At 46.8% G+C, this 23,299-nt stretch overlaps 1 protein-coding gene across 2 annotated transcripts in view; it reads left to right on the top strand.

The window, feature by feature from the left end:
* The window catches only part of MASTL (microtubule associated serine/threonine kinase like), a 60,881-nt gene that overhangs the window by 13,258 nt on the left and 24,324 nt on the right, over window positions 1-23,299 (top strand). For both annotated transcript variants that reach the window (XM_040434373.1, XM_040434374.1), the window contains exons 3-6: window positions 3,249-3,388; window positions 7,293-7,381; window positions 9,870-9,976; window positions 16,929-17,070. In XM_040434373.1, the coding sequence (XP_040290307.1) occupies window positions 3,249-3,388; window positions 7,293-7,381; window positions 9,870-9,976; window positions 16,929-17,070 (478 nt within the window). The remainder of the gene's footprint in view (window positions 1-3,248; window positions 3,389-7,292; window positions 7,382-9,869; window positions 9,977-16,928; window positions 17,071-23,299) is intronic.

Consider the following 23,299-nt stretch of genomic DNA (forward strand, 5'->3'; position numbering starts at 1 on the left):
TGCCTTTTCTTGTCCACTATTGCGGATAAGAATAGGACATGTTCTATTATTCTTTTTTGCGGATCTGCAAATGTCCAGATGCGGGACAGCACATTCCGGCCCCCTCCTTCTTCCAGGACTCATTGGGGCAGATTTACTAAGGGTACTTTCACACTAGCATTGTTTGATTCCAGCAGGCAGTTCCATTGCCGAAACTGCCTGCCGGATCCGGGGATCCGTCTGACAAATGCATTGACCTACCGGATCCGTCTCTCCGGTGTTATCCGGAAAAATCGGAATCTGTATTTATTTATTTTTCTCATTTTTTTTTTTAAAGGCCTGCGCAGACCGGAAAAACCGGATCTGTCAATGCTGCAATTTTCTGAACACTTGGTACCGGATCCGGCATTAATACTTTTCAATGCTGCGGTATTTTCTCCGGCCAAATACCGTTAAAGGGACGTAACGGAAGACATCCTGATGCATACTAAACGGATTACTTTCCATTCAGAATGAATTAGGACAAAACTGGTGCGTTTTATTTTTCCCAGGAATTGAGCCCCTAAGACGGAACTCAATACCAGAAAACTTTAACGCTAGTGTGAAAGTACCCTAACAGTGTCTAAGGGTACTTTCACACTAGCGTTTTTCTTTTCCGGCACTGAGTTCCATCAAAAGGGCTCAATGCCGAAAAAGAACTGATCAGGCATATCCCCATTCATGCTGAATGGAGAGTAATCCGTTCAGGATGTCTTCAGTTCAGTCTTTGACTGATCAGGCAAAAAGTAATACCACAGCATGCTACGGTTTTATCTCCGGCGAAAAAAAAACTGAAGACTTGCCTGAATGCCATATCCGGCATTTTTTTCCATAGGAATGTATTAGTGCTGGATCCATCCTTCCAGTCTGCGCGTGCGCGGACAGAAAAAAGGTGAAAAAATTAAATGCCGGATCCGTTTTGCCGGATGGCACCGGAAAGATGGATCCGGCATTTCAATGCATTTTTCTGACCAGGCATTTTTAAGACTGATCAGTCTTACTAATGCCATCAGTTGGCATACGTTTTGCCGGATCCGCTGTCAGTTCCAGCAATGGAACTTCTTGCCAGATCACTCTGCCGTAAGTGTAAAAGTAGCCTAACATCAATCGCAGACTTAATATTAGACAAATTTACTATTCTGGCGCATGGGCCGTTATAAATTTGGAGTATTGCAAATCCTGCCCCAGATTTGCGTCTGAATTCTGTCAATGAGCAAAAAGGAAAAAAAGCCGTCTAATCTGTTTACACCACCTGTAAGTTGGTGGAGTTTTACTACTAAAATGCAACAACATTTTGGCACTTCTTTTTTATTTATTTTTGCTATGTTTAGGTCACATCCCCTTCCTTCTTATCCACGCCAAAATCGTCACCAAAATGCATGCAGAAGAGAAGCCTATAATAGTCGGATGCACAGTATTAGTGCAGTATTTATGATAAACAAGAAAAATAAGTCAAAAACATAACGCTGGACATTAACATTAAAGGGGTTGTCCGGACTTTTACTATTGATGATCTGTCCTCGGGATAGGTCATTTAATATCAGATCGGCGGGGGTCTGAAACCCGGCACCCCTTCCCCGCCGATCAGCTGTACGAGGAGACGGCGCGCTCAGTGTGCAGGTGCCGTCTCCGTTCTCTCTTCCTGCTCGCTGCTGCTCTAGGTCTATGGCAAAGCAGCAGCGGACAGGAAGGGAGACGGCATGTGCACACTGCACTCCGTCTCCTCATACTGCAGATCAGCGGGGGTGTCGGACCCCTGCCGATCTTATATTGAATAGGTCATCAATATTAAAAGCCCGGAGAACCCCTTTAATTGATCCTACATTTGGGTAGTAGACTGAAGGACAAAAATCTGAAAAAAGAGTGGGGGTGGGGGGGTGCAGGGGGGAAGGGTTTAGTCTGAAGGGTCCAGCATGTCCCAGGGGTGCAAAAGGAGTCCCAAGAACTCCAGATTTTCGGGAAACGAGTGGATTCTTGAGGGGTTTCATAGTGTTCCTTCATCAAACCACTCGTCTACGGTAGGAGGGGTAGAAGCCTTCCTGTGTCGAGGTGTAACTGCGCTTGCGCCTGAATGAGATACCCGAGGAGAGAATGTATGCAGGAATGGTTACGTCGAATACGCATAGTAGCAGGGATCCCTGTCCCATCGCAGACACCCCTGTGGAGTGGTACAGTGTTACCAGATATGGCGCAGTGTGCCCTCCACCGCGTCCCCTCTGGCTTTCAATGGGGAATCTGCATGTTAATCCATACAGCGCTGGTTTTAAAAACCACACCGCGGAATAAAGAAGTGTCCTGTCCATTCTAGAAGTGGATTCCACGTCCAGAATTCCTTTCAGAATGGCCATGAATGGAATTCTTACGGTAACCAAAACAAGTGTGGAAAAAAACGACATGGATTCACATCAGGTTTTTTCTCCTCGCCCAAAACGCTCCGTGTGAACCTAGTCATACAATACATTTACCATACTGATGGAATCTGCCCCATTCTTCTTTTCACACAGTTAGAAAATAATACAGAAAATATTGAGTAACTTTTGACATGCATTTCTCATCTTGTACTGATCTGAGACTACTGCCTGTGTTCTAATCCAGAGCTGTATTCACAATTCTGCTGGTTGATAGACGCCCCCTAACATCCTAGCTGAACTCTTGTGGGGTAGCGATTTCTTTCCTGCATCAGATGACTGCACAGTGCCCGGTGTCTGCAAATCCTTTGTAATTCTGGAATAGTACAAAATAAGGGCCCATTCACACGACCGTATTTTCTACGCACATTTTTCGCAAATCCGATGCGGACCCATTCATTTCAATGGGGCCACCGCGTGCTGTCCGCACCCGTATGTCTGTTCCGCGGCCCCGCAAAAAGGATAGAACATGTCCTATACTTGTCGATTTTGCGGACAAGAATAGGCATTTCTAACATGGGGCGAAATGTGCGGGATCGCAGATATGCAGGACGCACACGCCCGGTATCCATGTTTTGCAGATCCGCATTTTGTGGTCCACAAAAACGTATACAGTCGTGTGAATGGGTCTGAAGTAAAGCTGGGCAGACTCTTCAGGTGCCCCCATGCTGGTTGAACGTCTCACCCAGCCCCTTTTTAAAAAAGAAGCCGTCTTCTCTGACACTCGCCGGGTGCTGCAAAAGTGGGCGTAGCCTTAATATATCAGCCATTCAAATCCTCTTCATGTTACCCCAGGCCTAAAATATGTATGTCGCCTCTCAGGTCATGGAATATCTCATTGGAGGAGATGTGAAGTCCCTGCTGCACATCTACGGGTACTTTGATGAGGATATGGCGGTGAAGTACATATCTGAGGTTGCTCTGGCCCTTGACTACTTACACAGACACGGAATAATTCACAGGTAAGGACCGTTATCACAGGACCCTCCACCCCCCCAACAGACGTGACAATTTTCTCTGCATTTACCCATTAAACACAATGATGGCAGCATGTAGAATGTCCCTGTAGAACGTGTAGTATTTCATAGCCTTATATTAAAGAGGACCTTTCACCTGAAAATGAAAGTTAAACTAAAGATATAGCGTTTACTTAAATTTTTCAATCTGTGCCCCCGTTTGTCCGCGCTGCCCCCCGGAATATTTGCCGCCTTGTATGCTAATGAGCCATTCGGCTCAACTGGGCGGGCCTTCAAAAGTTCTCCTGGGCGTGTCATTCTTTTCCCTGGCACGGAGCGCATCCAATCAGCGCGCTCCGCTCTTAGCCAGGGAGAAGACGCTCCAGTTCTCGCGAGATTTGCGAGAACTGGAGCGATTTCAACCATCTGGAGCCGGCGCCATCTCGCGAGAACTGGAGCGTCTTCTCCCTGGCTAAGAGCGGAGCGCGCTGATTGGATGCGCTCCGTGCCAGGGAGAAGAATGACACGCCCAGGAGAACTTTTGAAGGCCCGCCCAGTTGAGCCGAATGGCTCATTAGCATACAAGGCGGCAAATATTCCGGGGGGCAGCGCGGACAAACGGCACAGATTGAAGAATGAATAAGCAATACCGGGGGCATGTAAGTAACGCTGCGTCTTTAGTTTAACTTTCATTTTCAGGTGCAAGGTCCTCTTTAAAAGTTTTCATCAGTCAAAATTCTGAGATTCCTACCTATCTTCAAAACGAGCGTTCTCTCCTCGCTGCTATTTAACCACCTCCCGACCGCCTAACGCAGGGATGCGTCCTGTGGGCGGCTGGGTTATTCCTCCTGGATGCATCTATGCATGATCTCGCGAGAGCCGAGATTTCCTGTGAACGCGCGCTCACAGACAGGATCGCAAGGTAAACGAGTTGATCTACAGCCTGCCAGCAGCGATCATCCGCAAAACACGGACACCGGCAATGTGCTTTCCACATTTTGCGGATCTGCACATTGCCAGAACTATATAGAAAATGCCTTTTCTTGTCTGCAATTGCAGACAAGAATAGGACATGTTCTATAGGCTCTACAAAAAAACGCAGTGTTCGCCCGATCAGGCCTGATCTTGTGCGCACACTTGCGTTCAGTCCGCCCCACCGCAGTGACAGAATTTTTTATTTTTTTTCTGATCACTGCTAAAACACCGTAAAATCGATGCAGCGCTATAAAGATCACTTTTGAGGGGCATGGCGAGTTCATAGAAGATTTTTATTTTTTTTGGCACAAGTTAGCGGAAATTTTTTATTTTTTTTCTTACAAAGTCTCATATTCCACTAACTTGTGACAAAATATAAAATCTTACATGAACTCACCATACCCCTCACGGAATTCAAATGCGTAAAAATGCCCTATGAAATCCTAAAGGTACTCATTGGAATTTGGGAGCTTTGCGCATCTTGGCTGCAAAAAAGTGTCACACGTGGTATCTCCGTACTCAGGAGAAGTAGGGCAATGTGTTTTGGGGTGTTTTTTTACATATACCCATGCTGGGTGAGAGAAACAACTCTGTATAAAAAAAAATGGAGAAAGTTGTCATTTACAGAGATATTTCTCACACACAGCATGGGTATATGTAAAAAGACACCCCAAAACACATTGCCCTACTTCTCCTGAGTACGGCGATACCACATGTGTGACGCTTTTTTGCAGCCTAGGTGGGCAAAGGGGCCCAAATTTCAATGAGTACCTTTTTAGGAGGGCATTTTTAGACATTTGGATTCCAGACTTCTTCTCACGCTTTAGGGCCCCTAAAATGCCAGGGCAGTATAAATACCCCACATGTGACCCCATTTTGGAAAGAAGACACCCCAAGGAATTCCGTGAGGGTCATGGCGAGTTCATGAAAAATTTTCTTTTTTGTCACAAGTTAGTGGAATATGAGACTTTTGTAAGGGGGAAAAAAATAAATAAAAAATTTCCGCTAACTTGTGACAAAACATTAAGACTTCCATGAACTCACTATGCCCATCAGCGAATACCTTAGGGTGTCTACTTTCCGAAATGGGGTCATTTGTGGGGTGTTTCTACTGTCTGGGCATTGAAGAACCTCAGGAAACATGACAGGTGCTCAGAAAGTCAAAGTGCGTAAATACATTTTTTTGCACCATAGTTTGTAAACGCTATAACTTTTACCAAACCAATAAATATACACTACTTGCATATTTTTTTTTATCAAAGACATGTAGAACAATAAATTTAGAGAAAAATTTATATAGAAATGTAGTTTTATTTGAAAAATTTTACAACAAAGTGAAAAATGTCTTTTTTTTTTTGCAAAAATTTCGGTCAATTTTGATTAATATCAAAAAAAAAGTAAAAATGTCAGCAGCAATGAAATACCACCAAATGAAGGCTCTATTAGTGAGAAGAAAAGGAGGTAAAATTCATTTGGGTGGTAAGTTGCATGACCGAGCAATAAACCGTGAAAGTAGTGTAGGTCAGAAGTGTAAAAAGTGGTCTGGTCATTAAGGGGGTTTAAGCTAGGGGAGCTGAGGTGGTTAAATGGCGTCTGTCAGCGGTTTTGTAAATAGAAAACTGCTGATAGACATCGGTAGGGGATGGTGACAGGAGGTGATACATACTTCTGTCCTTGTTTTTAGTGGACGTAGTGGTAGGGCTGCAGGCTCTGCCGCGGCCTATGTGCGCTCCCGCAGTCCTGGCCACCAAAAAGGCCGGCATTTTTTCCCCCCTATATTGTGCAAGCACGACCACCGCTGCTGGATTGCAGGGTGGTCGTAACCATGGAAACAACCAGTGTATAAAGTGAGGGGAAAAATGAATCCAGCCAGCAAAGGAAGCAATATGGACAATCACAATACATTAGTAAGTGCCTTGTATTATCTTTCTCTACATGATAAATGCCACTTACTGAAGTGAGAACCCCTTTAATAAGGGGGATTCCAGTTTCAACAAGTAAAGCTTCTTCACCATACAATGAAAAGTTCTTAGACTTTTCAATATATTTTGTGCCTCTACTGCTTATTGTCTTCAAGATCTCTGCTTGCAGTCACTGAAAGATGATGGTGGAAATCTGTCCTGGTCATGTGACAATTGAAGTTCCAGCGTAGAGAAAAAACCCCTAAAAATCACAATTTTAATGATATACCTTAAAAAAAGATCACAGTTGGACCTACTATACAAAAAATAAAAAATAAATACAGGGTATGTGACTAATAATTGCGTCCAGAGACTAGATAATCACCTGGGGTACGGGAATAGATTATCCCTACGTCTACCCCTATCTTACAACCTCAGCCCAGGGAGGCCCCCTGTCCACGTACCTAGACTGCGATCCCTCAGATGTCCCTAAAAGGGTGTATACAGGGATTGGTCTAGAGTGCCCCCGGTATGAGGTGAGGATAATAAAGTACCATTGGTACACCAAAGGGTACAGAGACACACAAACAATGCAGATAGTCAGGTTTGACCATATAGTCATACACCTGGGTTACCTCGACGCGTTTCCCCCTAGGCGATGCTATGGGATCATCAGGAGGTATAATAAAACACACTGTTAGTCTATACAATGTTGATGTAACAAGATGGGTACTGGCTTCTAGCCAGGTCACATTGCACAGAACTCTGGTAACTGTACTGTAACATGCCGTGCGACAACCTCTTTAAAATCCTCCCAAAAACCTCCTTTTAATGAGCTTCATCCTGAAAGACTATTGTAACGTCGGCCATATTGGGGCAGATTGGGTTTACGGAGTTGTACAGTGATGGAGCAGCTGTGAGATTATCTGCAGAGCATTACTCCTCTCGTCTAGTCTCTGGGAGTTCCTGTACACATCTTACTGGTATAATCCGTGGTAATCTGTACTATTCCACGTTCTTTGTGCTTTCCGCAGGGACCTTAAACCGGACAACATGCTGATATCGAATGAGGGCCACATTAAGCTAACGGACTTTGGACTCTCCAACGTAGCTCTAAAGAGAGGTTGGTAGGAATGTGCCATAGAACATCATGGCAGAGGTTCCAGGTTATCAACTATGTATTCGCTGGGGGCAGAGCTATATATGATCATGTAACTGGGAATATACCAGTATGTTGCCCCCTGTTATCAGCCATGAAGCGCAGAATATTTGTCCCCATGGCTGAAAACCTGCAGAAACCTTCCTAAGTATGTGTAACGCAAAAGACAAACTTGGCACCTCATGCTCTAAAGGGGTTGTCCCACAAAAACTATCCTCCAGCTTTTAAACCAGCAAAAATGTTAGATTTCACTGAATAATTCAGGGGCTATACTATCTGTGTAGTGCTGTTTCTCTAATTTCTCTGTCCACCTTTACTGAGGTGGACGCACATGCTCAGTCCCATCCTTCCAACTGTAGCAGACCCCTGAGCTGCCATCTTGAAATGAATCTAGCAGAACAATTGGAGCAATGAATGTGGAGATCTCTGGATCCATGTGAGGTCCAGGGCTGGTCCTAGTTTTGCTAGAAAGAGATTGTCATGTATTATATGACGTCTGATTTAATAATTTTTTTTTTTTTTTACATTAAAGGGGTTCTGCAGTTTGCTTTAACTGATGATCTATCCTCTGGATAGATCATCAGCATCTGATCGGTGGGGGTCCGACACCCTGGACTGCCTCCGATCAGCGGTTTGAGAAGGCCGCGGCACTGCTGGACCGCCGCTGCCTAATCAAACAGCTGATCGGCAGGGGTCCCTGGTGTCTGACCCCCGCCGATCAGATGCTGATCTATCCAGAGGATAGATCATCAGTTAAAGCAAACTGCAGAACCCCTTTAATGTAAAAAAATATATGAAAATCAGACGTCATATAATACATGACAGAACCCCTTTTAATCATAGGATAGCCCCTTTAAGTGAGTTAGAGGTAACCCCAATAAACGTAGTCCTATGTAACACATGGGGCATTTCAGGTGTAGCATTACTGCAATATGCATGCAATACAAATATTGTAGGTTTACAACCCATTGGGGACGCCCCCTGCTGTTTTGTCTTGTGGTCAGAATTGTGATCCTCCATGTCCTGCATTCAGTGGTAGACCCACATGCTCAGTGGTGGCCCTACTCTTCCTCCTCAGTGCCGGCATAGCGATTTTTATATGTACGGGAGGAAGGAGTTAACGAGCTAACTGCAGTGCACTCCTGGGAGATGCAAGTGCTTGATTGTCTCATGGCACGAGCTGCTGCCCACCCATAGAGGAGGTGGGGGAGTAGACAAGATAAAAAGTGTTAAAGTGACACTGGAGAGCATGGTTGTTGATCTAGTTAATGTGGGCATTACACCAGGTATACCCGTATATTTTTCGCTTTATAAGACGCACTTTTTTTACCCTAAAAGTGGGGGGGTGGGCAGTGCGTCTTATAAAGCGAATGGTGCAATTTTTACATTGCTGACACTGATACATCACCGGCCGCTATGCTGCACAGCGCGACCTGCGATGTATCCGTTAGTTTACCTCTATCACGCGGGGCTGGAGGCCGGCACTTGCGGCGGGGCCCGATGCAGTCACTGTACTCCATTACACCAGGCCCTGCTCACAGCAGTCTTCATAGGTAGTCTATTCATGTAATCCTCAACCAGTGGCTCTGCTTTGTTAAACTACCGTAATCGTCTGTAGTAGTATTCGCTATCAAACTAGCGGGCAGGCCGGCAGTGTAACGTCACTCACTCAGTCATGCTCCTCCCACTTCATTAATGGAGGGAGTGACGTTACGCTACCCGCTGCTTTGATGGTGAGTACTACTACAAATGATTACGGTAGTTTAACAAAGCAGAGTCACTGCTGGAGCATTAAATAAACAGACTTTACATGTAAAGACTGCTGTGAGCGGGGCCCGATGTAATGGGGTCACTAGTCACACAGGGACATGAGAAGACACAAAGGGGACCCGCATAAGATGCTATGTGTCATCCACAGATCCATCTCTCCAGCCCCCCCCCCCAAAAAAAGTGTCATCCACAGATATTCCCCATAATGGTGTCATCCACAGACCACCATTAGTTCAAAACCCACCAAAAGCACACTTTTTGGTTAAAAATATTTTCTTTTCCTCCTCAAAAACCTAGGTGCGTCTTATAAAGCGAAAAATAACGGTATATTATCGTTCTTTCTTTCTAATTCATGGGATTACCCAGCAGGCGCTAATGTACTTACAGGCATCTCGTGTTTTTATGGTTTTAAGTTGTTGGTCCTCCTGCTAGTCGTGTTTCCAGTCATAGTCCTAAGACCACCAGCGGTACGTCATGGTCACCATGCGGAAGTCTCTGGACTTTGGTTGTATGCACAGCAGGAGCTCTTCAGCCATGGTCCTACAGATCTCATTGTGGGTGTTCCTCTTTAAGAGAGGCTTGGTTTTACATAATATACATTATGTTATATATGTTTTTAGATGTTTATGTTCTGCTTTAGTTCACATTAGACTTATTTTTTTTTTTTTTTTCCCCTTTTAAGATATTAATATGATCGATATTCTTACAACCCCATCAATGGCCAAACCCAATCAAGACTACTTCCGCACTCCCGGACAAGTTCTGTCCCTTATAAGCTCTTTGGGATTTGTAAGTATTCACTAAATTGTAACGTCTGACTACTCTGTGATTACAAGAGTTCCCGTAATGTGTGTGGTCATATTAACGGGTTTATTCACCTTTGCAGCCTTTTTTTTTTTCCCTCCAATGCATGTACATTCAAAGATGAAACAGCTATGCAAACGTTCTTCATTAAAGCTATGTACACCTTCTTGTACAATTTTTTTTTTTTTTTTTTTTTTTTTTCTATGATTCTATTTTACTCATTTTTGGCTTAAAATGGCTTTCTCGCTCGTATCATTGGGGGACACAGGACCGTGGGTATAGCTGCTTGCTGCCACTAGGAAGCGACACTAGGCTGAAAAGGGATCACTCCTCCCCTGCCGGCTATACCCCCTCTAGCCTGGAGAGCATATCAGTTTTTAGCTTAGCAGGGTGGCTCTTTTGATTTTCTTAATTTTCTTTATTTTTCACAGATTTCATGGATAGGGCACAGGAACGCTTACGTCTGTCTCCCTGGGAGGCTGGCCGGTGTTGCTTGTTCCACCGCCCTGCCTCACCCAAGAAGACAAAGCGGACAAGGGCAGCCTCGCTCCCCTGCTTCCCGCCAGCAAGAGGGCCACCTCCTCTCCAGCCCTTCTCTGCCCGGACCCCTGATGCCTGGTGCCAGCGGTCGTGGGGTGGCCCTGCTGATACAAGACTAAGGGTGAAGAGCACAGATGAAGACAGGTGAGTATTGCTGTCCCTCCCTGTCCCCCTCACACATGGCCCCATTCTTAAGGGGGTAGCGAATCCTCCACGCATCGCCCATCTCACCTCAGCAATGAAAGGGTTAATCCCATTCCACGGAGGCAGCATCTTGGTTTCTGTCTCCCCACCCCTCTCCGATCTAGACATATCAGGACAGGGGACATTCAAGAGGATTCCTCAACAAACAGGCGCCTTCTGCGCCCCATCCCAGGTCCCCCGTTCTCCGACCGGGTGGGCTCCCCGGTCGGCCAAGCGCCGCACTTTCTCGGCGGATCCATCCCGGGCGCCCGCTAATGCCGTTCTGGGTCCCTCTGTTTCCCAGAGGGAGAGCAGGCAGAACGGATACCCCAGTCGGCCGGACGCCTCAAAATCTAGGCCCCGACTTTATTCGGGCCTACCTATTTTATTTATTTTCTTTTTTCCCTCCGGCCGTGCTGTTTTTTCTTCCGATACACTGGATGGGCTTCCGCGGCCAGTGGACAAAGGCAGTATTCCGGACACCGATCCAGGTACCACTGTGTTACGACTGGCGGTAAGTCCCGGTCGGCCTGCGTAAAAACGTAGCCCTCGGTTTTGAGGCCGCAACTTCCACTCTCGGGTATGGGGGGGTGGGGGCGGGTTTATTTTTCTGGAGCGAATCTTCCCGGGAGCCCGCTGGCTCCGCCCCGGTCCTTGGGCAGTTTAACCCTTCCTGCACAGCCACCTCTTTAAGGCCAGCACCTGTTTACCCTAGGTTTCTATCTGCAGGCACAATGTGCCTTAATATTGCATTATTCAGCCCTTCCTGCCTCTTCTCCATGTGAGGCTAGGTCCTCGCCAAAAAAAAAAATATAATGAACCATACAGATCATGCCCTCCTCAGCCCACATCACCGCAGGATCACCCCTGGTGTACCAACTGGGCCTGTACCCCATCCCGGACAGTGGAGGATTTCTCACAGTTCTCCCAATCACACTCCGGGGCCGTTGGTTGATAATGCTCCAACTGCGCAAAGCCAGTGGAGGACAACTGAAACTTCCCAATCCACCCTCCTGGGTCGTCTGATATTTCTCCTCCTGCGCAATACAACGGAGGACCTCTGGAAGTTCCCAATCCACCCTCCTTTGTCGTTTGGTTAATAGAGCACCGTCTGCGGAATCCGGTAAGCGGACCTTTTAGTTCCATTCCACCTCTGGGGTAGTTTGGTTGTTATATCAACACCGCCACAGCCTGCAACAGCCATGGGCTAGAGGCTGAGAGGTGGAACTGCGCACGAGCGGGCCGAAGCAGGACAGTTATTCGGACTCTGACATGAATCCGGTTCAGTCTTCCAAGATTACGTCCGTGCTAGCCGGCGGTTCTGGTGTATGCATTACCCCCTTCCTTAGGCGGTATTTGCACTTCTACTGGATACAGTACTTACCTTTATGTATTACCTCCTTATGTGGACTGACCGCACTAGCACTGGTCTCAATGCCAGCCATAGGCGTCCTACGTTCCGTAAGTGGCGGAATTGCAGTTCCACTGGGCACAGTATTGTCAGTATGCATTATCCTCTTGTATAGGTGGCATTATGGCATTCTCACTGCCGTTGCAGTGTTTACGTACGCATTACCCCCTTACTGGGGTGGGTTAATTGCACTTCCCACCGGGTACAGAACTCGTCATATGCAAGTTCCTGCTGGGTGCATTACCCCCTTCGGGCGCACTTCCTCGGGTTACAGTACTTACTGGATATGTTACTCCCTATCATAGGTTGAGTGATTGCACTGCCACTGAGCGCAGTGCTTACCGTAGGCATTACCCCCCTCCATAGAGTGGGTAATTACACTTCTGTAGATTGCGGTTCTGACTATCACGCTACCCCCTTCCCTAACCGGGGGATTGCACTACCATTTGTTACTATTCCATCACATACTTCCTGTGGCATTACCCTCTACAAATGATCCATTAACGGGGGAATCACTACGCATCTTTGCATGCTATAATTCAACTACGCCACGACACTAGATGCCTTGGCTTCCCTCACAGGTAGTCCGTGGCAACAGTTGGTACCCGCTAGTGCCTGGTACTCTTCATCTAGTGGCATATGGATACTGCCACTGGATACTATGGATACTCCCATATTGTATCCCTCTTTTCTTCTAACACTGGTTGGGGACACAAAAATGTCGACCTTTGTTCTCTCAGGGGGGTCACCCAGCAACACTTGTGTCCTAGAGACCCCCCCATCCCCATGAGCCTCCACCGTTCAGGTCAGTCACATTACACAGAATACTGTGATCACGATCGAGCAAGCAGAATATTCCACTGATTCTGGATGCTTCGTCCACCACTCTTCCTTATCTAGGGGAGGGTGTTATGCTGGTCCTCTGCAGTGACTACTACAATGGGTTCTCCTTAGCAGGGGAGTCTTCACGCTAGGGCTAGATGGTCGTAATCGCTGTAGTGGGACAGCCCCCCTCAGGTAGGGGTTCTACCCTGGCACTACTTCGGCGGTTGCTCCTGTTCAGTGCCCTTTTCAGGTGGAGGGTTTAAGGTTAGCTCTACTAACTGAGACAGCATGATACCATGACTTCTACTGGATGTCCTCAGGCCTTCCCCTCAGTTTTACGCTGGCGGAGCATGCGGTAGCTCCTACTGCACAAGGGGTGTTTGCGTCACCATTACATGCTAAGGTTCCTACTGCACAGCTCTTTCGTCAGGTGACGGATTCTTCTAACATTAGAATCAGTGACCTACGGTGTGGCCTACTCCTCAGCTGGAGTATGGCGTGAGCATTACTCTTGTGGCTTCCCTTGTATAACCTTATCTTCAGGCGGAGTATCACATTACCACTAGATTCTGTATAGAGCGCCAGTCTCAGATGGGAATGGGGTTTAGTTCTGGCCTCTTTCTGGTTTACACTACCGATAAGGGTCCGTTGCTCTGACAACTGTTGTCCTTCTGTCGTCAACTCGGGCGTGGCGATGGCGTAGTTGCCATTGCTGATCATCATCTACCTTCGAGTGCGTTCTACTGGGTAGCTTAGTCCCTGCGGCACTCGTCAACCACTAGATTGCCGTTCTAAGCGGGACTTGGGTTCTACTAGTGATGCCGTGACTCCATCGGTGCTACCTCTCTTCAGATATCAATGTCTACGTCACCTCAAGCCAATGGTTGGTCATTCTTTCACTGCTCACTCCGGGGGTGGACTGAGAGCCTTCCTAAGACGGGTAAAGCGGATGTCTGTCACGATGTGCCACCGCTGCTAGGGGTTTTGTCCCCGAAACGGAACACCCTTTTCCTTCCCTGTCTCTCCTCGAGCTGCATAACTGATCACCTTATCCTTCTGTCTGGCTGACCAGTAGCCATGAGTTGTACGACTCTGGAAGCCCATCTCTATTTTTTCCACAGGCCCAGGGTTCCTCGGGTACGGGGAAGGCGTTGGACGTCGTAATCGCACTCCACCCAGCAAGAGTATTTCTCTCATCTTTGTTCCACTCATCTGCCCTTCCAGGCAGGGTTGCCACATTGTTAAAATGTGGTCACTGACGGGGCTTCCCATCACTGTTGATGCTCACATTGGCTTTACTTTACCTTTCTCTCGAGGTATTGATTCTTTGGCCTGCAGTGGGTTTTTCAGGCAGCTTCACTCACTAGAAATCTCACCACAAGCCTCTACAGCTATAAGGGCATTGGTATACCAATATTCCGCACCCTAGGGGGCGTTCTCTTTGCCAGAGGAGGATCCTGCGGACTTGGCCTTTTTAGTTCTACTTCCTTTTAGTCTTGGCCCACCCGACCAGCGGTCGGCGCTTCTCGGGTCCATATCCGTCATGCAGTAGCTTTCCAGTGTGGAAGGCAGTATCTTGGTCCTCCGGGCACACGTTCATCAAGTTTTACCGGGTGCCTTCCTAGGCATCGGCGGGTACTGCTCCAGGCAGCAAAGTCTTGCATGATACGAGCGAGAAAACGAGATTTTTGTGAAACTCACCTGTAAAATCTCTCTCGCTTAGTTCATTGGGGGACACAGCTCCCACCCAGTAATTTCTGTTTGCCGTAAATGTTGGCGGTTGTGGAGCCAGTATGGCCCTCAGTTCTGGTTTGATCCGACTGGCGTTGGTCAGTTATTTGGTTGTTTACTGTATCTTCCCCCCCCCCCCCCTTCTACTCCTATTGCTTGGGCACAAACTGATATGCTCTCTCTAGGCTGGAGGGCGTATAGCCGGCAGGGGAGGAGTTATCACTTTTCAGTCTAGTGGCTGGAAGCAGCTATACCCACGGTTCTGTGTCCCCCAATGAACTAAGCGAGTACAATGCAATAATTTTAAAGGGCTTCTATCACCAGATTTGGTCCTATTTGGCTGACTGACACTAGCGATGTGCTAGTGTCAGCAGTCCATAAGTGTTCTTACTTATATGTCTGCTGCCGTTCACCTTAAAAACGTACTTTTTATAGATGTGCTAATGAGACTCTAGGTGCTATGTGGGCGTCATTAGCACCTAAAGGGCTCCGTCCACTAACCATTTCAGCCGCCCATCGCGTCCCTCCAGCCCGCCCCGCTCCTGTTGATTGACGTGAAACTTCTCAGTATCTCGTACCAATTCCCGCGCCTGCGCCGTGCGCTTCTGTATTCTCCCGGCGCCGACCTCCTCACTGCGCCTGCGCCAACTACGTTACAATAAGGAAGCCGGCACCAGGAGCGCCGCATTCACTCACTGCGCCGAATACAGAAGCGCATGGCGCGGGAATTGGTACGAGATACTGAGAAGTTTCACGTCAATCAACAGGAGCGGGGCGGGCTGGAGGGACGTGATGGGCGGCTGAAATGGTTAGTGGACGGAGCCCTCTAGGTGCTAATGACGCCCACATAGCACCTAGAGGCTCATTAGCATATCTATAAAAGTGCTTTTTTTTAACAAAAACGGCTGCAGGGACTAATATTAGAAGCATACTGTTATGTAATGCTGACACTAGCACATCGCTATATCAGTCAGCTACATAACAGTATTTCTGGTGGTAGAAACCCTTTACTGTATCCTTCTTTCCCCCCCTACTCCTATTGCTTGGGCACAAACTGATATGCTCTCTCTAGGCTGGAGGGATAATAGCCGGCAGGGGAGGAGTGATCACTTTTCAGTCTAGTGGCAGGAAGCAGCTATACCCACGGTCCTGTGTCCCCCAATGAACTAAGCGAGAAAGAGATTTTACAGGGGAGTTTCACAAAAATCTAGTTTTTTTCATTTGTCTTTATTAAAAATATTCAGCAGCTTTGCCATAAAGAGTTAACTTCTGCCTAGCAGTGAAAATCGTACTTTCACTTAGATGATTGCACAAATAACCCTTATCTCTAAATGAGTAACCGCTCAAAAAAGCTTATTTAAGCCACATTGTTATCGGTAAGATAAGAACTGAGCTATAGTGAGTGTTAAGGAGGTCGGAGATAAGGAGCCGTCATCTGAGCTGCCTGGGAAAACTGTAAAAACACAGCACCTGTGTGGAGAATCTCAGGGCTGTACAGAGAAAGTGGCTCAAAATGTTTAATTTGGACTAATTGCAAAAGTTTTTTTAGCTCAAAATAAGTACAATGCAATAATTTTTAAAAAAATGCCCCCATAGGTGTACATAACCTTTTTTAAAAACTGTGTACTGTTTTGTGTACACGGTTTCTGGGCAGGCTCGTGAGTCTCCATTGTTACAGACTACATTCAGACCTTGTGTAGTCTGATCCCGCCGTCTATCTGTCCTTCATTTGTGATGTACAGGTTTCTAAGTAATAACGAATAGGTTAGCAGGAAATGAGGGGCAGATGGAAGGTCGTATGACTGCAGGACCAGACTACAACAGGGTTTGTTTACTCTCTGGGTCAGTGGAGGACCTAGAGGTTGGACCATCACAGTCCTAAATGGCGCCATATCCTAGTGATATATATAACTTAAAAATGGAAATACCCCTTTAATTAAGACATTACATTCTGGATGCATTGGTTGTCTAAGTGTAAATAACCTTTGGGGAAATCCATGGTGTATTCCTCCAGTTACGAACACGTTTTGTCAGTGTAAATGCCTTCTGACCCGCCGGTGGTTTAGCCAAACTGAATGGAGCAAAATTCTGAGCAGACGCCCACTGTGGTTTCCAGGCAGACGGCTTTATGGTAGTCTGTCGGCCCCTAACTACTCTATGGTGCCATCTTATACTGTGACCCCCTATACTGCATACTCATCAGCGTCTTGTAATTCTATGAAATCTTTGTTGTTCACTTCATTATAGAATTCTCCAGTCCGAAGTAAGATGCAGGGATCCAGCTTTTCAATGACACCAGGACTTAATGAGTCGTCTCAGAGCAACTGTACTCCTCTTTCAATGAGAAATAAAGAAAATGTAGTGAAAGGCAGCAAGCTCCTGATATCATGTAAGTGATTTGTAATAGAATTGGGACCGAGCGGCAGCCCGAGTCTTCTGTGGCCCCTCGAATCTGTCCTGTCTATAGAGGACCTAAACGCACGGTGACTGAGTTATGTCAAAATTGCTAGTGCAATTCGTCGGCCATTATTCCCTATGGAGAAATGAATCGCAGGCAATTATTGAAAAACTTCAGACAGAATAAGGGTCCATTCGCACGATCCGCAAAACACGGATACCTGCAATTTGCGGACCGCACATCAGACACTATAATAGAAAATCCCTTTCCTGGTCTGCAATTGCGGACAAGAATAGGACATGTCTTTTTTTCAGGAACAGAATTGCGGATCCCGAAAATGCAGATGCGGATTCGCATCCGTTCCAGCCCCATTGAAAGTGAAGGGGTCCGCAAATTGCGGAACGAATGCGGACCCAAATTACGGACGTACCCAATTCTTTTTCCCAGGACACGAGTGGGGTCGACTTCACTAACTCCTGCTTAGAACCTAGTATAGTATAGACAGGTCTCAAACCCCTAGAGGTGGACCCTTTAGTGTTCCAAAGGTCCAAAACATCCTTACGTACTGAAGCTCTAATAGGGTCTTTCCTATGAAGCAAGTGGCGGAGTCTGAGGTAAACCTAAAAATCCCTTTGAGAGATTGTGATTGTGCACATACAGTGGAAAATTCTTTAAGCTGCGACCCTTCAAACAATAATAAATTGACAGAAGATACACCTTTGGTAACCCAGGGGCTGAGGTCCAAATCTGCAATGAAAAAACCGCATGTCTCTAAAGGGGCAATTCCCTGAATGTGATATCTCCGAGGTGGAGGCCCTAGCGTGGAAAGTTCTCCATATTGAAATGGAATTAGAGAGGAAGCTGGGGAGGGTTCCCAGAGAGAGAGAGAGACGGGACAAGGGCTGCTATCATCAATGCTTTTAGATTACGTTGAGGGGAGATGGCGGTCTCAATGTGTAACCAATGGTGATGTGTACTCCCTCCCCAACATTCTCTCAGAAAACTCATATGTGTAGCAATATAATAGTCATATATGTCGGGAAGACATAGACCCCCAGCCCTTCTAAACTTAGTCAGTAATTTAGCGGCTATTCGTGGCCGTCTAGGAGACCAAATGAATTTATGGAGCAATCGATTCGCACGGGTGAAAAAGGAATGAGGTAAGGCTATGGGGACCGTCCTAAATTTGTATAAAATTTTTGGGAGAGCGAGCATCTGGAAGGCAGCAATGCGGCCCACCCAGGAGATCTCTTGTTTGCTAAAACGTATGAGATCTTTTTCCATCTCTCCTAATAGAGGGAGGAAGTTAAAGAGGACCTTTCACTTGTAAAAACAATGTGAACTGAGTATGCTGCCATATAGAGCGGCGCCCGGGGATCTCACTGCACTTACTATTATCCCCGGGCGCCGCACCGTTCTCCTGCTATGCCCTCCGGTACCTTTGCTCTGTAAGTTATAGTAGGCGGTGTCTTCCCTTGTCCTGTGGGCGTCTCCTTCTCCTAGGCTGCAGCGCTGGCCAATCGCAGCACACAGCCTGGGAGGTTTTTTTCTCCCAGGCTGTGAGCTGTGCGCTGCGATTGGCCAGCGCTGCAGCCTAGGAGAAGGAGACGCCCACAGGACAAGGGAAGACACCGCCTACTATAACTTAGAGCAAAGGTACCGGAGCCTATAACGGGAGAACGGAGCGGCGCCCGGGGATAATAGTAAGTGCAGTGAGATCCCCGGGCGCCGCTCTATATGGCAGCATACTCAGTTCACATTGTTTTTACAAGTGAAAGGTCCTCTTTAAGTTTTGTACAAGAGTTTTGTCCTGTTAGAGACTTGAGTACCCAAGTATTGGACACTCTCTGTCTGCCAATCTAGTCTAAAGTTGCGTTGCAACTGTTCAAGGGTTGATGGCCGAACATTAACAGGTAAAGCTTGGGACTTCGTTTATTCACTTTATAAAAGGAGAGCGCCCCAAACTGTTGTATAATTTGCATGACGGCGGGCAGTGAAGTCATGGGGGAACTCAAGATTAGGATAACATCAGCATAAAGTGATAACTTATGTTCTCTATCTCCGATTTTAACTCCCTTCACTTGTTCCGAAAGTCGGGTGGCGCGCACCAGTGGTTCAATGGAAAGGATGAAAGTAGTCGGAGACAGGGGACAACCCTGCCGGGTCCCGTTGGTGATTGAAAATGCAGATAAAGTATTATTCGTATAAACTTTAGCCGAGGGGTTACCGTAAAGTGCTTTAATCGCACCTAGAAAGGTGCTGCAGATTCCCATAGTCTGTAAGACTGAAAAGGCGAATGACCAATTAATGCGGTCAAACGCCTTTTCCGCGTCCAGTGTGACCAAGTCCACTTCAGAGCCCGTGTTCTCCACAAAGTCTACGATGTTCAGGACCCTTCTTGTGTTTCCAATAATCTGTGTCTGTTTTATAAAGCCCAACTGGTCGCTGTCTATCAGGGTGGGCAACAGAGGGGCCAACCGATTAGCTAAAAGTTTTGCATAGAATTTTATGTCTATCTTTAAAAACGAGATGGGTCTAAAATTCTGCGGGATCTCCGGGGGCTTCCCGGGCTTCGGAATCGTAATAATAACTGCAGATAGCATTTCCTCTGGAAAGGACCCTGATTGGAAGCCCTTTTGCAAGGCACCAAGCAGGTGGGGCAAAAGGAGACCCCGATATGTTTTGTAATAGCAATTCGACAAACCATCCGGGCCTGGGGCCTTGTGGAGCGGAGCGGCGTCTATAATCTTTTGAAGTTTCTGGGGGGAGATGGGGCGCTCAGGATGTCCCTTTGTTTTGTATTGATAGAGGGAATGTATTAATCTGATCAATAGGGTCCGTTTGTGGGGCTGAAGGTGGGTTCAGATTATAGAGGGAGGAATAATATTATTTAAAGGACTTCGCAATACCATGCGGGATGGAGATATATATATATATATATATATATATAATAATCCTAGCTTTAGTTCTTTGTTTGTTTTTTGACGCTGCGCCAGTAGCTTTCCTACTTTAATATTTTGGGAGTAGTATCTAGCTTTAACTTTTTGTAAATTTTTGCTCATACCTGTACAGTAGACAGTCCTTGAGCTGGAGTCTAAGATCTTTTAATTGATCTGAGTATTGAGGGTTGGACTTATTCTTAGATTCTAAATCTGCTATAGAGGAAAGCAAATCGGTGATCTTTTTATCTCTAGCTTTCCGTGCTGCAACGTTCAGTTTAATAAATATTCCCCGTATAAAGGCCTTGTGCGCGGCCGACAGTGTTATAGGACAAGAAACTGAGCCCACATTATGGCTGAAGAATCCCTTAAAGGCTCCCTCCAACTCTGTTTTATACACCGCATGTGACCTCAAAAAGGTGCTGTTACGCCATATCGGGGGGTGGGCGGGAGCATAAGACTCCTGTATCGAGATCGTAACCGCTGCGTGTTAAGACCACTTAATTAGCCCTATAGTAGTTTCTGAAACCAACGGTAGGAGGGCTCTAGAGACTAGAAACAAATCTATACGAGAGTAAGATCTATGTGCTGATGAAAAGTAGGAGTAATCCTTCTCTTGGAGGTGTTGGATACGCTATACATCAAATAGTTCCTCTGAATGAGCCCAATCCTCTAGAGGAGTACCCTACTCTTAAGAGGCGCGGAGGAGTCCAGTTTTGGATCAGGGACTAGATTGAAGTCTCCGCACAGAATAAGATGACCCGGCTTAATTTCGTTCACTTTTTTCACAACCTGGTGCATGAATCTCACTTGATGAGCGTTTCGGGCGTACAGACCTACTATAGTATAGCGAACGTTATTAATTAAGCATATTTGGATAATGTATCTTCCCATCTTATCCACAACATTGGAGATAGGGGTGAACGCCACTGAGTCTCTAAACGCCAGGAGTACCCCCCCCGTTGTTTTTTAATGAATTGAGAGTGAATGATAACAGGAAATTTAGGGTGACGGATTCTATGTCCATCCTGTGCCAGTATATGGGTCTCCTGGGCACATAAAATATCACACTTGAGGTCTAGAGCTTCCGACCACATAAAAGCCCGTTTTATGGGGATTAAGTCCCCTAACGTTTAGCGACACAATCTTAAGAACCATATAAAGTAATAGCATCTGCCTAAGGCCTCTTTCACACGGCCGTTTTTTTTTTCCCGTTTACTGGCCGTTTTTTGCGGTCCGTATACGGTCCGTATACGGAACCATTGATTTCAATGGGTCCGCAAAAAAAACGGAATGTGTTCCGTATGCATTCCGTTTCCGTTTTTCCGTTCCGTTTTAACATAGAACATGTCCTATATTTGGCCGCAAATCACGTTCCGTGGCTCCATTAAAGTCTATGGGTCCGCAAAAAAACGGAATGCATACGGAAGTGCATCCGTATGTCTTCCGTATCCGTTCCGTTTTTTGCGGATCCATCTATTGAAAATGTTATGCCCAGCCCAATTTTTGCTATGAAATTACTGTATACTGTATTTGCCATACGGAAAAACGGAACGGAAAAACGGAACGGAAACGGAAACACAACGGAAACAAAAAACGGAACAACGGATCCGTTTAAAACGGACCGCAAAACACTGAAAAAGCCATACGGTCGTGTGCAATAGGCCTAACAGTACAAGTAACCCAGATGACCTATGATCCAGACGCGGCTCATGGAGGACTAACTGGGAACCTGTGGCTTATCCAAGATTTCTCTATCAGCTGAGCGAGCCAGAATGTGTACTGGAATACAATAGAAAAACAAAGGAGAAAAAGACAAAACCAACATGGAATACGCAAACTAGGCAGATCTGAAGTCTGCCCCATTGTGGAACGTAAAGTCAACGTTGAATTGCCAAGGAGCATAAATGAGCAAATCGTGTGTGAAGAATAACTACAAGAGCAAAGTTGGCACCCTAGTTAAGCAACTGAAAAGGATCCTCAATGCTTAGTGCCTCTACCGGGTTCCACATGACGCCACTCTTTGGGGACGTGCCGGACAGTCTCGGATCGGTCTTTCTGGAGGTCCTCCACGGTAGGGGTGGGCGATATGGCCTAAAATCTATATTGCAATATAATTTTAAGCATGTGCGATATGCGATATATATTGCGATTATATTGTTTTCTATATTTGGGGGGGCGTGTTTAAACTTTTTTTTACTTTTTATTTAATAACTATTAGTCTCCTTAAGGGCTAGAACCCTTGTCATATTCACCCTAACAGAGCTCTATTAGGGTGAATAGGACTTTACACTCTCCCTGCTGCCCTGTGCTTTGTGCACACAACAGCAGGGAGCTGATCCCCCTCCCCTAAATGGTGCCATCCACAGATCCCCCCCCCCCCCCCCCCCCTCACCTAAATGGTGCCATCCACAGATCCCCCCCCCCCCCTCACCTAAACGGTGCCATCCCCAGATCCCCCTAAACGGTGCCATCCCCAGATCCCCCCCCCCTCCCCTAAACGGTGCCATCCACAGATCATCCCCCCCTCCCCTAAACGGTGCCATCCACAGATCACACCCCCCCTCCCCTAAACGGTGCCATCCACAGATCATCCCCCCCCCCCCCCCCCCCCCCCGACGCTCACAGGAATACATTTAAAAACTAATCAGTAACTTTAACTTTATTAATTGGTGATCTCATTACTGTATACCTTACTAGGTCTTAGCTCCGGTAACAGCAGGCAGTGCGGGCGGGCGGCGCTCACTCACTGACGTCACGCGCCTGCGCCGCCTAGTGGGAGGAGTAGGCGCGTGACGTCAGTGAGTGAGCGCCGCCCGCCCGCACTGCCTGCTGTTACCGGAGCGAAGACCTAGTAAGGTATACAGTAATGAGATCACCAAGCAATAAAGTTAAAGTTACTGATTAGTTTTTAAAATGTTCTACTGTCAGCGGCGTGGCCCTGTATGTTCTAACCCCCAGGCAAGCGTCCCTGTCACCATGGGAACGCCTGGGGGTTAGAATATACCATCGGATTTGAGTTTTCACGCGCTCACTGAGATCGTGAAAACTCAATGATTTACTGTCAGTCCCTCCCCTCCTCCTCTTGTCATTGGTGGTCAGCGGCAGCCGCGCACAGTAGGGAGGGAGGGACTCTCTCCTTCTCCACTGTGCCGGCTCAGGATCATATCGCAATATAGGCGATATGCTCAAAATCCATATCGTGGCACAAATTTATATCGCATATCGCCTATATCGTCTATATCGCCCACCCCTACTCCACGGTGATGTTCCAGGAGACT

Source organism: Bufo bufo, chromosome 5, assembly GCF_905171765.1.
Source record: "Bufo bufo chromosome 5, aBufBuf1.1, whole genome shotgun sequence".
Lineage (NCBI taxonomy): Eukaryota > Metazoa > Chordata > Amphibia > Anura > Bufonidae > Bufo > Bufo bufo.